This window comes from Medicago sativa, chromosome 1 (genome assembly GCF_051527215.1).
Source record: "Medicago sativa cultivar Bolivia chromosome 1, Bolivia_mono, whole genome shotgun sequence".
NCBI lineage: Eukaryota > Viridiplantae > Streptophyta > Magnoliopsida > Fabales > Fabaceae > Medicago > Medicago sativa.
The window spans coordinates 66,828,719-66,844,943 of NC_140749.1; the positions used below are offsets into that span (position 1 = coordinate 66,828,719).

The 16,225-nt window shown below is 33.8% G+C and overlaps 2 protein-coding genes across 2 annotated transcripts; both read right to left on the reverse strand.

Annotated features, from left to right (window-relative positions):
- Positions 1-1,090: 1,090 nt before the first annotated feature.
- On the reverse strand, positions 1,091-6,817 carry LOC146956579 (Mitochondrial import inner membrane translocase subunit Tim17/Tim22/Tim23 family protein). Its single transcript, XM_085729612.1, has 8 exons — positions 6,421-6,817; positions 5,699-5,838; positions 5,444-5,543; positions 5,229-5,327; positions 3,531-3,878; positions 2,404-2,496; positions 2,116-2,322; positions 1,091-1,785 (listed from the first exon to the last, which is right to left on the reverse strand). The coding sequence occupies exons 1-8, from the start codon at positions 6,757-6,759 to the stop codon at positions 1,525-1,527; spliced, it is 1,587 nt and encodes a 528-aa protein (XP_085585738.1). The 5' UTR covers positions 6,760-6,817; the 3' UTR covers positions 1,091-1,524.
- A 3,538-nt stretch (positions 6,818-10,355) lies between these two features.
- On the reverse strand, positions 10,356-15,044 carry LOC146956580 (2-isopropylmalate synthase). Its single transcript, XM_085729622.1, has 4 exons — positions 14,543-15,044; positions 12,416-13,657; positions 12,260-12,330; positions 10,356-10,816 (listed from the first exon to the last, which is right to left on the reverse strand). Exons 1-4 carry the CDS (start codon positions 14,966-14,968, stop codon positions 10,555-10,557), a joined length of 2,001 nt encoding a protein of 666 aa, XP_085585748.1. The 5' UTR covers positions 14,969-15,044; the 3' UTR covers positions 10,356-10,554.
- Between the last annotated feature and the right edge of the window lie 1,181 nt (positions 15,045-16,225).

The window sequence follows — 16,225 nt, forward strand, 5'->3', positions numbered from 1 at the left end:
GCCTTAAACATGAACAAAAGTAATTAATTTTAAATTTATTAACATTCATTAATCTTCTCCATCTCTTAAAATAGTAAGCACATTTTGAAAAGTACTCTTAACTATTAAAAATATTTAAATTAAAGTTTAAAGGGAGTATTTCATTTAGTTTACATTGCTTACTAGTGACGATTCTACAAGTCTTGTATCATCTATTTCTTTTTTCAATTCAAATAAAAATGATAGCATCCCAAAAATATGCTCTAATCCGACTTTATACATGTTTATCTTCCTCTAAAAAAAGTTTAACTTGAATGGTGATATCATTTAATGAAAATAATGTTGAAGATTATAACGAATGAAAAATGAATAAAGGATATAATAGAAATAATCGAGATTATGGGTGTACTTCACTCTTTTCCATTTAGTTTACATTTCTCACTAGTGACAATTCTACGAGTCTTTTTTTCTTCTAAAAGAAACGATATTCGTTCATTCAAATTTTATAGCATAAAATGGCAAAATTTCTACAAATAATGCGACAAAATCAAAGTGACAGAATACATGTATCTCTGAATCTACAACATTGAAGACTAATCATTTGATTGAGTATGTACTTAATTAAAATTGATCTATCAATATGAATCAAACGGACACCGTGTAAAGACGGGAAATCAAACAAACGTCACACCAAAAAGGCAAACAAAACAATGTCGTAAAGAAACAAAATCACGAAAGAAAATCCTAGAGTCACTTGTTTAGAATAGAAGAGGGGGAAAAAATAGTGATTCCAAGTAAAAAAAACAAAAAAGGACCTAAAACTACCTCCTTATCTCAATGAAAGAAAATGAAAAAGAGAACTTAAAGAGAAAAAACTAGAAGAGTGATTTTAAGTAAAAAAAATGACTCAAAACGACCTCCTTATCTAAATATGATGAAAATGAAAAAGAGAAGAAATTAGAGCCTATGCTGGAGAGTGAGAGGTGTACGGTACCATTCATTTCGTTTTACATATGCTTCATTTAAAAAAAATTGAAGATAAAAAACGGTTATTTTGTGTGTTAGAAAATTGAAGATCGAAGAGGGAAAAATTAGAGGGAATTGAACTAAATTCGCACATCCTAGAGATAGAAAACAATAATTTTGAAAGAATTCTTCCTTCAAAAAAATAAAATTTTTTGAAAGAATTAAAATAAAATAAAAAATACAGTGACCGAAACTAAAATTCACTAATTTTACAAAGGCCAAAAACATTTATTCCTAAACTAAACAACCACGCACTCAATAATGTTTGATAAAAAATATATAAAAATTACAATCCATCTGAACATCAAGAACAACTTCATGAACAATCCAATAAAAAATGCGGAGCCAGTGGTGGATTATTAATATAGAATTTGGCTCCCTGAATAACGAACTTGTAGTTGGCATGCTGAAATGATTGTATACCAGGAAGGATATCCTATAACCTAAACGAAACAGAAGTTCAGAGAGACGGTTCCCTCCTCCAAGAACCTCTTCAGAAAAAATACCCAAATTACAAAGTCAAAGCCCAGGAATAGACTCAAGATTGTACTTCTCAGAAGATTCAGCGTCCCTTCTCTCTTGTAATTTCGGCGTCGTGATGCCATCAAGAGCTTGTAAGTATGTGTAAGAAGCAGTTTGATTAGACGGTGGTGGACTTGGATTGCTGATTCTGCTGGCAAGGAAGCGGCGGATCAGTCCCCTAAGAAATGGGGCCATGGTTTCTGGCTCATATTCCAAGTAATACATGATCCCTCCCATGCAGAGAGAAAACAAAAAGACCTATGCCAACAAAAGAATAAAATAAGATAATTTCGACAGTCGTAGTACAAGGCTAGACTCAATTTTCTCGACCATAGAGGGCCCTTATGCAAAGATAGTTGGAGTATATTAGTTCAATTACTGCCTTAATTCCTACCTACCAGTATTTCTTATATCTCCTACAATTAAATTCTCATTCTCTGATTATATAAAGTTGTAGATGGACATTGGAGCTAAAAAAGAAGCCTTAACGGCCAAACAAACATTCATTTCATAACAAATGGATGGATGCTATAGAATGATAAGAGAGTTGCTTCTTTTAATTCAGTGCAGAGTAACAAAACGACATACCTCAGCATTCCTAATTTTTGGAAGCAGGTGCCTGTTCACCAAGATATACCATAATGAATCTACTGATCGGGGAAGAACATATAAAGCTAGCTCGCCACGCCTTGCTTTTTTCTCCAATAGCACTGAAAGGGCAGATATTCCACCTGCTATCCAATACACAAGTTTGTGATCTCTTGATGCAACTTTTCTATGTAAACATATGACTGCCTGAAAAACCAGAAAGACATTAGGAATATTAATATTACAGATATATTAGAAATGTAAATAACATCAACAAAAAACATATACCTGAAAGATTCCAACAAAAGCAGACAAGAAGGCTGTTGATCGAACAGCACCTTTAACAGCAAACCAGAAAGTGCGAAAAGGAGCAGCAGTGAACTGAAAAAACAAACACCTTCATCAGAAAGAAAGAAAAAAAGTCCAAAATAACAATGGCCATCACAGAAGTTATAGAAATGGCAGCAATAGAAGTTGTGGCATTGGTTATTGGCTTATTGCAAACTGAAGACAACATGTGTGTCAATGACAGTATCATATTCATCCTTTAAATCATGAGATGGCAGTTTGGATACGAGACACAAAAAATCACTAGATTGATTATAGAAAAAGAAGACGAATGAAACCCAAGATTTAAAGTGAACTCATAAAATTTGGCTCGGGCCTAACTCAAATAAATCCGGTTTGTAAGGTGAGAGATGTATCCCACTTATAAACACCTTTTCAGGCTATATCTCATCCAATGTGAGACTCTCATGTCTTAACACACACTCCTAACGCCAAAGGTTAGACATCTTGAACATGTCCTAAGTGGCCCAAGAGAAGGTGGCATAACAGATCTTTGGATAGACTTTTATACTGTCTCAAAAATTGGGTTGAACCTAACTCAACCCTACAAAATCGGCTTGTAAGGTAAGAGATGCCTCCCACTTATAAATACCTATCTTATAACATGTGGGACTCAATAAAATTTTGACCCCCTAAACCCTAATCATAATGCGGCAACAGAGGCACCTCGACAAGTGCATTACAGCAGTATAGAGATATGGAGACGGAGTAAGAAATCATCAATAAGAAACTAGGAATCAGTAGTATTGAACCTTTGGAAGCCCTTTGTATCAATTTACTCAGAATCTCAGGATGAATTGCATTGAGAGGAAAGATAAAAATTCTAAACATGAAATTCAAATGTCTGTGCCATCAAAATGAAACTATCATCCTTGTGGCAATGTAATAGACAACAACAAAATCCAAGCCTTATCCCACTAAGTGGGGTTGGCTTGGCAATGTAATCGACACATAGCTAATTCTATCAGAAATTATCAGACTCTAAAATTACGCACATCTTTGCTTTTTACATGACTGTCTTATTTCAAAACTCTGAGTTTTATACAAATAGTTTGGTAGGGGAGTACCTTTTGTAGGTGTAGAACGACAAATGGCACAAAGGTCAGAGAGAAGTACAGTGGGAATGTTTTCTTAAACGTTGCTGATGTTGCATTTACTTCGTGAGCTAAACATGAACTTGTTCCTGCGTGAATGATGGAACATGGAATAATAGAGGGAAATTCTTCCAACTTCACATAGTCGGATTTTCCTCTGCGAGATAAGTAGGCATGCAGTGATGCAACATCAACTGGATGACCTCTACAGCTATCCCTTACAGCCCTGTATACAGGCTCTGCAACTGGTCCGGTCTTTTGAATGAAATCTTGATACGATTTCGGCAAGCTCTCAGGACGCATCACAAATGCATACATAACCTGAAATATTTTTCTTATCAATAACATCATTAAAAGTGTTCCACTAAAGTCACACAAAAGGTAATTTATACTTTGCAGAGAGTATACGCAGATTAGGCATAATGGAAGAGCTAGTGAGACTGTGAGAGACTCGTTCATTGAACCTCTGCACAAGTCTTGTCAATGACAATTAACAAACTTCAAACCAGGAAAAACAAAATCTACACCAGGTCAGTCTTACAATGGTTTGCCATTTCATGGTGCTTTGGTAGATTTCTTCAATAAGTTATACATCTTCAATTATTTTCACGAACTGTATTAGTATTTAGTATGTACTACATAGTACGAGTACACAGAGAACAATCTAAGAAGCATCGAAACAAACACGAACATGACCATGAACACCTGACTGACACGAGTAATTATTTATGAAAATGAAAGTAATTGAATGTAACCACATGTGTCAATGTCGGTGCTACATGGCTCATAATAATGAACTAATAAAATAAGATTATAAAACTCCAAATAAAACGTACAAACCCTAATCAAATTCACAAATAACATATGCAAAAATACTAATCATATGTACAAATAAAGCCTTAATAAAATCTGAAAATAACCTAAATAAATCCCAGTTTTATTGTGCTTTTTGTCACTTGATCTTCAAAAAGCTTTTGCACAAGCCCATTTAATACTCTTTTTGTCTGTCATTTTCTGAGGCTTCCAATGTATCAGAGTTCCTTTTTAAGTTTTCTCCTAGAGTTTTTTCAAACTTCCACTACCCTATTAAATGCACCATCTTCAATTTGATCCATTTTTTCATAGAAGCCTCTATTGGTCTTCTATTCTCCCCATTTCTTTATCTAAAATCTCATAACTTAAATAGCATCCAATCACTCACCTCAGCATACACATCTCTGATACAATTACTTCTCCCCTCCTTTTGTCACTTTACTGCCCTACATGCAATACCCACTTGATAAACATATCTCCTATGAGGTCAAGTTATATGTATATGTCTTCATTTTCAAAAAAAATGCATCAGAAATGAGTTCACAAAAGCTCATGCTATCCAACAAGGTTTGGCATCTTGATAATTGAGAAGTCCCCTGATAAAGTAAAAAAGTCAATTTTCCCTTCCCTAATTTTTCTTTTCAAACTTTACTATTTACCCTTCCCATTTTAGCTTTTCGTAACAACTCTTGTTTGTTACAATACAAATGACAACCCTTCTATTAATGAAAAAACTGCTCATGAGTTTTATGGTTGTTCAATTGATGTCAAATTATCAATTATTTGACACTTAAAAATTACAAGGGTGATAAGTTAAGAATAAACCCTAGCATGAAAAGCCAAATGAAATTTTAATACCTGTGCACAAGAAAGGGAAAACAGCAAAGAATCTCCGTGTCTCCAATGACTTCCCCAGAGGTGAAACTTGTTCTTAGATTTTGCAGAATTATAAGCGCACTGATATATAAATATGTATTAGCCTTGCAGATGCAGATAATTTTCAAGAAGCTAAAAATGTTTATACATCTGTATCAAATTGTTCAAAAACCACTCCAGGGATTCATTTTCAATACCTGAGCTAACCTAGCTAACAGGTATAAAGCCAGTGTGCGCCTCCTGTTTGAATCATTTAGTGCCAGAATTGAGAAGCCAGCAACTGAACCTGCTAAAATTCTGCTCCATCATCCCCTTAAACAGAGTCATAAATAAGCAACGTATGCATACATCAACAACATAAAACAATATCCAAGCATTTATATACAGCAAAGTAAAAACATAAGGGTTATTCAATAACCTCTAAATCAATAAGAGTTTGTATTGTAACTTACGCGTTCATCGGTGTCTCTTTTTTTCTCCACTTTCTAAACAAGCATCTAAGAGCATGATAAGATCCAGTGAAACCACCAAAAAGTAAACCAATACGACAAGCTTCTTCCCTCACCATTAGGTCTTTTTCTGAAACAAGTTGCTGCAAACAAAAATATGTTTACATACTCATATGTTCCTGGTTCTTCACTTTGTTTAAAGGCAAAAAATGTAAGACATAAACAACAGCCAATAGTTTCAAGCAAATCCCATTGAGTGTTTTTTATGTCATTTCAAATTTATAAGCTAGTTCAACCACTAATTTTACAAAACACTACAAATTCAATCAGCTAGCTTATCAGCTATCATCTGTCTGATGTAAGCTAGTCTATAAGCTATCCACCATTTTTTACCGGAGTCAATACCAATTCACAAATGAACGCACAACAAAATTAAAATTGAACTAAACTTGATAAGACCCTGCTTCTAGATTAATTTAACTAAAATCTATCAAAATATATAAATTTGAAAGCACAATTATTTCAAAATCAGCTTTAGGTTTCTGTTGTCTCCGGTTCATTTGATCAAAACTTGATCGAACAAAAAAAAAATTGAACTGAATTTTGATTAAACATTACATTCCCAAAGTCAAACACATTCAAGATTTTATATAATTAAACATTCAATGCAGCTAATAAACATCGAAAATAAAAAAATTAGAACCCTAATTTGATCAATCACAAACCTTGAGATCAAGGAGAGAAGAGTAAGATTGCCTTCGAGCAAGCTTGAAAGCGCGAAGGAGAATACCAATGCCAACTCTAACACCATAGGAGAGAAGGAAGGTCTGACAGAGATTACCAATGGCGTGAGCGATGCAGGACTCATCGGGACCGTGATCGCAGGGAGGGGAGTCGAGATTATTGTGGTGGTGGAGGTTGTGGTAAGCATGAGCAGCGGCGCGTCGTTGACGGCGTTGAAGCTCCTCGATTGCGTCTCGGAGACGCTCCTCCGCTTCGCGAAGGCGGCGTTCCGGGTCGGAATTGTCGGCGATGGGAGGTGACGGAGGGGAGGAAGGTGCCATGAGAGGGGGAATTGAGTTACTGTGACAGTTGAAAGATCATTTCGGAATCTGATCTGTTACCAATCACTTTCATACATACGTTGGTTTTTATATTTTTTATGTTTTTTTTACAAAAATATTACATAAAGTTTATAAATGACAATGATAATATGTTACGTCAATTAATAAATGGGAGCTCCTAACATGGACCTCAAAAATAAAGGTCTGTGCATGCTACCTGCTACAGCAGGTTATCCTAAGTTCAACAAAAAATTAAATTTTATTATCTTCATCACAAAATCATCCAACGCCACTTCATTCATCTCCAAGCCCTAGCCAGCATGACATTGATTTGCAGTAAAGTCATTTGAGATTTGATAGGCAAGTTTATAGATACAACTTAAGTTAAAGACAACTAAGTGACAATGGGTTGCTATTTTATTTTGTTAATTCTCCCTGGGAATCCTTTTTTTACATTTAAATGGAATTGAAATTAAAATAACAAAAATTAGTTGGATTTTTGTTTCTGTTATACAGCAAGAGATTACTCAAGGCAATAAAATAAAAGGATTGACATATGTGAATTAAAGTTAATGTTCACGAAAATAAAATTGAGCTAGCTTTCACCAAAAAATAAAAAATTGAGCTACCGAGAAAGAAGAAGAAATGAGTTCAAAGTACTCAATATCCAGATAAAGTTTATGTGCAAAATGCAATAGTGATGAGGAAAGTTCAAAATCCAACATCATAGATCGAAATTTTTTTTTTTCTGCCCCTATGACAAAAAAATATGATACATCTGCCCCTAGTTGAAAATTATTATCGTAAATGCCCTTGTTCTTCATTTGAAATGGCGAGCATGTCATTTTTTTCAAACTTCCTCTGCAAGCTTGCAGGCTTTTCCTGTACAATGAATTATTTAAAGTTTTCTCTTGTTCTTACTTTGAAATGGCGAGCATGTAAATTTTTTTTTTCCCCATGTTCCATATCTAAAATGGCGAGCATGCCATTATTGTTTTTTAAGTATTTTTTTTCTTGCTGGTCCTTTCAAATGGCGAGCATGCAATAATTTTTTTTTGAGTATTTTTTGCTGCCATATTCGCTATGCAAACACAATGTACAGGATGCAATAATTATCAAAGGCTATTTTTTTTGAGTATTTTTTGCTGCCATATTCGCTATGCAAACACAATTGTCCATCCTTTTTTTTGAGTATTTTTTCAAATGGATGGATGGATGCATTCCAATATGCAAACACAATGAATGGATGCATTGGCACATGGCAGTGCTCGCCATTTGAATTGTACACACATAATGCTCGCCATTTCAATGCCCAAGCATTCCTCTTTTGCCTAAATGTGCAGCGAATATGGCAGCAAAAAATACTCAAAAAAAAAATTATTGCATGCTCGCCATTTGAAAGGACCAGCAAGAAAAAAAATACTTAAAAAACAATAATGGCATGCTCGCCATTTTAGATATGGAACACGGGGAAAAAAAAAATTTACATGCTCGCCATTTCAAAGTAAGAACAAGAGAAAACTTTAAATAATTCATTGTACAGGAAAAGCCTGCAAGCTTGCAGAGGAAGTTTGAAAAAAATGACATGTTCGCCATTTCAAATGAAGAACAAGGGCATTTACGATAATAATTTTCAACTAGGGGCAGATGTATCATTTTTTTTGGTCATAGGGGCAGAAAAAAAAAAAATTTCTCATAGATCTATGTAGAAAACCTTCAATGGTTGGTTATTTTCTCGTAAGATTCAACCAAATCTTCCTTTCCAACTCTCTTCCAATTCCTTTCACCTTCCAATGCCTTTGGTGAAACTACCAAACTGTCCCTCTCATTCCTTGCTCTAATCTATTGTAATTTTTTTTTAGCGTAACCTGTTGCAGTAGGTAATATGCACAGGTCCATAAGTGGACCTTTATTTTTAGGGTCCATATTAGAGACTAACATATAGTATTTTAATTAAATTCATTAAAATTTACATGAATTTCATTTGTATTTACGTTTAAAACTTTTTTTAGGAGAAAGATAATATTTACGTGTAAAACTTTATGATGCATATAAGTTAATATTAAATTTACATTTAGAAAAAAAATATAAATTAACCAATTTAGTTTAATACTAATTACGTAGTTACTGTGAGAACATTTTAGGAGATTAATGGACACAAAACTTTGGTGCAAAGTTATTTTATATTGGAAGTGTGATATTAGAACAACCACTTTTATGATAATTTATGGAACAACTAAAAATACACAAAAAATGTAAAATATTGACACGAAAATTAAACAATAAAGAGAGTAAGAATACGATGAAAATATTAGTGATGGTTGCATATCCTAAAATGGGTGTGAAATATAATTTTTCTATATTTACATTCAACTATGATTTTAAATTTGTCATTTCAGATTTAATAGTTTTTAAATAAAAAGTAATTATGTAACTTTTTATTGTAATTATTGTTAGATAGACGAAATGACAATGGTTATTGAAAACCTATACACATAAGTGGAGGAATCAGGATTTGATATACGCTCGCAACATCTGACTTAGCATTTATGATATTTTTATCAATTGAACTAGGGTTTGTGAACAACATTTTATTGTGTAAAAATTATATTACATTGTCGCTTGCTAGTATATATTCCATTATTATTAATGTTTAAAAATCGAAGGCTATTGTCATTAACTCAAACCATGACTTATCCACTTGTGTGTGGGAAATTTTCGGAGGCTATTGTCATTTTTTTTTAATCATCAAAATATATTATATAAGGCCATCCTCGCACAAGGAGAACATGCGAGACTATGGAAAAGAGATGCAAAAATCAGCGTCGTATATATGAGGTTGCACCAAATCTACAACTGAAAGAACAACACAGCAGAAAACCCAAAGAATACAAAAATCTTGGGAACACCACACCCCAATACACAATACGCACAAGCCAAAAATCAGGCGCAACAAAATGCTTGACAATCACTCAATCAAACCAAAAACACGGCGTCATCACCAAAACAATAACCCCCAACGCACCTCTAAAAAAATCACATTGTTGATTGATTCTAGTTGAATTTGATTGCATTGAGGTTGAAGTGATTGAACTATGATACAATTAAGGAGTGTAACTAGTTCAGACAAAATTGATGACACCGAAAAATCAAACCAGATCAAATTGAAAATTATCTGATCTTTTCTAGTACGGTTCAAAAATCGAACCAAATCGAAGAAAGTTGAATTTGATTGATTAGATTTTCTATTTTGTACAGAAGAAACTAAACTTACTAAGCTCACTTTTTCGCTTAGTCCATATCCAATTCTCACGCCAAAACAACAAACAACATCTGTACAAATTTACTAAGATTAAGTTTATATTTCATGGAAAATATACATATTTTAAACTTTTCATTGTACTTTGACCCATCTATATAGGCAAATTGTTTTTTATTTCACACTTTTGTCAAGTAAATATATTTTTTTTTTAAAACCATAGCATTTTCTTGTTGCTCCGCTACGCCGATATAGCGAGCTATTGACCGCTCTGACTCACAACGTTTTTTGTTTCAATAAAAAAAATATGGTGCCCCTTTTTCCACAAATTTATAGGTTTACATGCAAAATTAAGTTAAATATAAATATTTCAACTCTACGACACTTCTCATATACAGTGGAAGAATTAGTGTATGTTCTGTACTTCTGTATGAAACAAAAAGGGGAAATATTTGAACCTAATGGTTATACTAGTATGTTAACATCTATACATACATGGGACAGATCGTAAATCAGATCCATCGTATCACCTCGCTTCAAAATCTTACTAATTTTCTCAATCTCAAAGACTTCCACAGTCTTTCCTTCTTAAACTTCTTTGAGCCTCTTATTTTATAATACTTCCGTCTTCTGTATATTTGGCGTTTATTCAACCAGCTGGAATAATCTTTCTCCTCCCTACACACAATGAAGTCTGCAAGTTCATCATAATCGGGTACATTTTTGGATAATGTGCAATCAAGATACAGTTCCCCGTTACAGGTCTCCTCAGATCCTTCCGCTACTATGGAATTCTTTCTGAAAAACATAAGTTGGTTTAGAGCCTTTGGACTAAAAGATAGCATTAAAGAGTAATGGCATTAAAATTCAACATTGAAAAACTTCATAAGATTTTCATTTACTCAACACCATCCAGTCTACTTTATTAAAAATTTGGATCATGTCAACCAATTCCTTTATGATCAAGGAGTCAAGAAGGAAAATCTTTTTCAAAAAATGCAGTATTCATGCAACAGTAACATTAATGCTTTGTTTGCTTGTTGTGAGGAAAAAGTGAGGAGAGAAATATAATATATTTGTTGTATTGTACAGTATAAGAAATGTGAGAAAGAGAGGAGAAAAAAAAAGAAAAGTAAAAAGTGAAAAGAAAGAAAATGTTTTTCATTGGACAACATATTAGTAAAAAAAAAATGGGGAGGGATCTTTGAATCCAATGCTGGAAAATTTCTAAATTTGATAGTACATATAGAAGAAAGGCATGTCCCACTGAAAAGATTAGAATTAAAAAGAAACAAATAACCAAAAATCAGAAATGAAAAAGAAAAAAAAAATTACTAAATTTCTAGAGACACTCAATCCAAGGACTATTTTAATACAGTGAGATGGGTCTAAGCAACAAGCGAGTTCCTTTCTTCTGGCAGTGATAATCAACAAGGGTGTTAAGATAATTGCAAATGTGTCAATTTGTTTCTCATCACTTTCTTTGCATCCATAAAAAGTATGCAAAAATCGAAAAAAATTTGTCTGCTTTGTTTCTATCGCTGAAGCAGATCGCCTAAACCAATCAGGAGAAAGCCCATCTCTCTTCGCTTCTTCCCTCTTTTGTACCTCTCTCATCCCAATTTCTCAAAACAAGCATGCATAAATACCACATTTTTCAATAACAAAATTCAATTTTTCATTCCTTAACTAGTGTATGCCACTTTATCTCAGCAAGGTTTATGTAATTTATATGATTGGATGCATAATGATACTTTTCTGCAGGGTAGATAAAAGTTAGGGAGGGGAGGTTGCCACATTCCGAAGTTACAGCGGTTGCATAAAAGGGACCACTGACAGAAATTAAACCCTGGACCTTTTGACAGGTATTCGAGAAAACCTCAAAATCACAGATAAAACCCCAAGTTTAACAAGCCGATGCAAGTAATTTCAAAGTTTAAACAAACCCCAAGTTGCAAGAAAAGTGAAAGTGAATATGATATAATCCAATGGAATAAAGAGTAATACTTTGAATTTCTAAATATCTCGTAGCTTCATGAAAGAACACGAGACTTCAGGTTTTAAATAAATAAATAAAATTCAAACCCCACAAGTGTATTCCCTTACTAGTACCATTTGAGCAAGCACGGGTTGCTGGTGAAGGGCTGAATGAATCGATAATAAGTAAAAGAAAATTGAGAATATTTAACTCATTTAAGACAGCATACGCAAAGACCACATAGAATTAGACACAATACATACCTTAAATTACGTGTTCGAATTCTACTAAACTCTGCTGCAATTTTATGCATACGTTGTTTTATCCCAGCCCTCTGCAACATTGCACCAATGATTTAGACATGAAATATAAGCATGACTTAATTTAAGAAGTGCATGAGAATTGAAAGCACAACTGACCTCTCCACTTTTATACAACGAAATCTCAGACGAGCAAGATTGCAATGGCAGACCCCTGAGTGACCCTAAATCAACTAAATCTCCCTCTTCAAAAATAAACATAGACATCAGTGCCATCATTACAGATATACACCCCCTTGCTAACACATCAAAACCATTGTAAAAACTTAAAGATAGCAAGCCTGAAAAGTGCACAAGCATCGACTTGGAGACTTTGTAGTTTGATTGCGGATTTTTCATCATATCATACAATGAAGTTTGAATGGGTAAACAAAATTTAAGTTGTTGAAAAGGGTTGATGATGCTGATCAAGAAATCATATTCATCATGCACAGAGGAACTTCCCATTGTTTTCAGGCAACCTGAATCACCACTGTTACTTAGACACTTAATTGCAAGTAACAGCGAAACACTCATTAACTTCAATATGGACGCAAGAAGAGAAATGTCTTCAGCACTAGTATTTTGCTTTACATACAATACATCTCCAGCTGCATCTTGAGAGAAAGTTCGATGGATTATGTAATCTAAGAATGAGGCAGCCTTATCCCGGCATGAATCAGCAAATATGTACTGCCTCCCTTTCATATATTTGATGTATTCAGCCAAAAGATTGGCTTTTGTTTTGGATGACATTTTGCACTGAAAAGAGTCCAATGAATTATTTGATTTTGATAAGATTTGATTTAATCTGTTACTTGTTCCTTCCTGAATATACGATTCAAAAGTTGGATGACCTCTCTTGAACAGAGATACATTATAGGCACAATTTGGTTCGATGTAAAAACCATCCATATGCAAGCTAGCCACATGAATAGAGTACAAGCTGACAGATTTGTGAAATGCCATTAAGTAGAAGCCCACATCTTGAGACAAATTCTCAGAAGATACGCCAGAGCCAATAACTTCAGAAACCAATGAAATTACATGTGCCTGGAATATCTTTGGTGCAGAATATACAATAGGGTCAAGCAGCAATGCCATGGCAGGTTCGAGTCCAAGTTGAGGAAATCTAAAATCTTTGTCGCAATGTAAACATAATCTGCTGATGAAATTCTCAAATGCTTTCTCATTAGAGACTGACAGGATAAAATGAGCGGATATCACCTCCAGGACACTAGCAACATCACAATGGGTGGATCGGCACACAAACATCTTTTCACCGTTGGAAGATGCTGCTAAATCAGCCCTCATAAGATGCATTCTCAATGATTGATGTCTTAAAAGTTCATCTGCAAAAACCTTGAATAACATTTTCGAGATTAGATGAGCGAATACAACTCTAGTAAGAATCGTATACACATAATATCGTATAAAATACACAGAACTAAGCATACTAACAAATTTCAGAATATCAGATAACTCAGTAAAAAAAATTAGATAAGCTATAGCAATCATTAATACCAATATCACATCGATGTCCACTCAAACTGAAACAAAAAAAAAACTTGCAATGAAACAAAGGGTCTGTTTGGTAAGACGTAAACTTGAGCTTATGGCTTATAGCTTATAAGCTCGTATGATTAAAAAAATCCTTTTCGTAACTGTCATTTTTACATGAGCTTATAGCTTATTTTCATGAGCTTGTAGCAGTGTTTGATAAGCTAAATCAAGTAGCTTATAGCTTATCACTTTTTATCTCGATTTTACCCCTACAATCTTAATTAGAAAAAAATATTAATTAAATGCACATTTTTTTGTCATTTCATCTTTATAAATTAAAAGGTACTTCAAACGCTAATTTTACCAAACATTACAAATTGAATCAGCTAGCTTAACTGCTATCAGCAATAAGCTACTTTATAAGTCATCAGCTATAAGCTATTTTATTTTTTACCAAACGGAGCCAAAACTAACTTCTTCTTTTCTTACGGTTCCCTCTTAAATTCATTGTAGTTCCAAACACTAGAAGACTTCTACATAATTGCTCGTATTTAATTTACTACTAAAAGAAACCTAAATCCTAATTATATACTGATTTTTTTTTTTACCAACAATCTTATTAGCAGAAAATAATAATCATCATCATCGCAAGAAAAACAAACAGAGTAAATCTCAAATAGATAACTAAAATTATGAATATTTGAAAAATGTTCCCGATTCTATTAAACATGAATTTGGTCCTACCTCAAGCACGGTACAGAGAAAGGGACGGTAAGAATCAGAGAGTTGGAATTGAACATGAGAGAGAAAGTTGCGAAGTAGCAGGACAGTGGTTCCATCGGTGAATTGAGTGATATCGACGGAGAGGAAGGATTTGAGAATGCTGAGAATGAAGCGGCATTTGTTGATGAGGAATTCCTGGTCGGAGAAGGGAAGTGTCAGAACAACGAGAGAGCGGCGAAGTATGAGAGAAAGATGTTCAACAAGTGGAGACAACCGTGAATCCGGAGGCGGAAGGGGCCCAGAGAGATTCTCATGATGGTGTAGAGGGAGAGCGGAGAAGAATTCTTGGAACTTGGCGTTGAGTTGATTGAAGAGGGTTTCGCAGAGAGTGGTGGTGTCGTTGAGAATTGGATTGGTGGTAGTAGGGACGGTGGTGGTTGCGTCCATTAGGGTTTCATCGGAGAGAGGACACAATTGTTTTTCACACTCCAGTACTCAGTTGGAGGGAAAATGTGTGTGGGGCAAAGAAGAGGTCATGACACATGGTGCTAAACTGCTAATATTTTAGGTCCCAATATTTAAATTTCGATAGTTTTTTTTTGTTAGTCAAAGTAAAATGTTCCTATATAAACATGGGTCATGTTAACTTGTGCCCTAAGGGCACAAGTTAAAAAACTAAAAATGGAATTAAAAAATAACTTTTGTATTGAAAAGATAAAATTTCAAACTTTTAACATATTGAGTGCACAATTTCCAATATAAAGTTTATATGTTTAGTTTATAAACTTGTGCCTCAAGGGCACAAGTTAACATTTCCCTATAAACATTCATGATTTATTTTTAGTCTTTACAAAATAAAATCACAACTTTTAATTTTTTTATTATAAAAAAAATTAATCTTTTTAAAATTTTCTTTTAGCTTTTTAAGGATTAAAAATGTTGACGGAAATTTTTTTAAAGAATAAAAATGTTGATGGAAAATTTTACGAAGGTTAAAAATGCTAACGGAAAAATTTATAGAGACTAAAAAGTATGATTTTATTTTATAAGGACCGTAAACAAAATTCTATATATTTTAATAGAGACTATTTACTTAATTAACTTTTTTTTTTATGAAAATTTAGAGATAAAAAATCAAAGAACTAGTTGGAGAAGTTGGACATTAACTCTAAGGCACGTTGCAATAGTCCAACCTAAAATTGTATTTCGTTAACTTATGTGCGCACCATTGTCCCCTCTCTTAAGGAATGATGGAAAAGTTAAAACTCAACGATAATCCATAAACGTTTGAATACTATTGATGATGATAGGAGCATATGGATGTGTTGGTTGCACTCCATCTCCAATAAAACTCAAACCAGATTTGCGGTCTAATTCACGAACGACATATCTAAAACCATTACTTCAAGCCTCTCAAAACCATAAAAATAGTTTGCAATTCAGCATTTGTATTAGTAGTAATACCAGAGAACCTGTATAACCAATTACGAAAGGAGTCAAATTAAGCCACCGTGATCAGAGCAGTCAGGATTTCCATAAGAGCTACATCAACAATAAGTCCATTGCATCACTTGGAGAGGGAAGCCAGCATACTAATCGCTTATTATGCCCTACTTTTACATAACCAAAATATTGATTGCACCTTACAACTCTCAAATTATTAACAGTGTCGGCATGTCTGTATCGTGTCCAGTGTCCATATTC

What these genes read in the sequence shown, in the direction of transcription:
- LOC146956579 (XM_085729612.1), bottom strand. Translation starts at nt 6,759, where the DNA reads ATGGCACCTTCCTCCCCTCCGTCACCTCCCATCGCCGACAATTCCGAC. An exon ending in TGTTAGCTAGGTTAGCTCAG is followed by an intron (nt 5,328 to 5,443) that starts GTATTGAAAATG and finishes TTTATATATCAG; the next exon opens with TGCGCTTATAATTCTGCAAA. An exon ending in CTTTTGTTGGAATCTTTCAG is followed by an intron (nt 2,323 to 2,403) that starts GTATATGTTTTT and finishes CTGGTTTTTCAG; the next exon opens with GCAGTCATATGTTTACATAG.
- LOC146956580 (XM_085729622.1), bottom strand. Translation starts at nt 14,968, where the DNA reads ATGGACGCAACCACCACCGTCCCTACTACCACCAATCCAATTCTCAAC. An exon ending in TTCTCTGTACCGTGCTTGAG is followed by an intron (nt 13,658 to 14,542) that starts GTAGGACCAAAT and finishes ATGTTATTCAAG; the next exon opens with GTTTTTGCAGATGAACTTTT. An exon ending in CGTTGTATAAAAGTGGAGAG is followed by an intron (nt 12,331 to 12,415) that starts GTCAGTTGTGCT and finishes GCAATGTTGCAG; the next exon opens with AGGGCTGGGATAAAACAACG.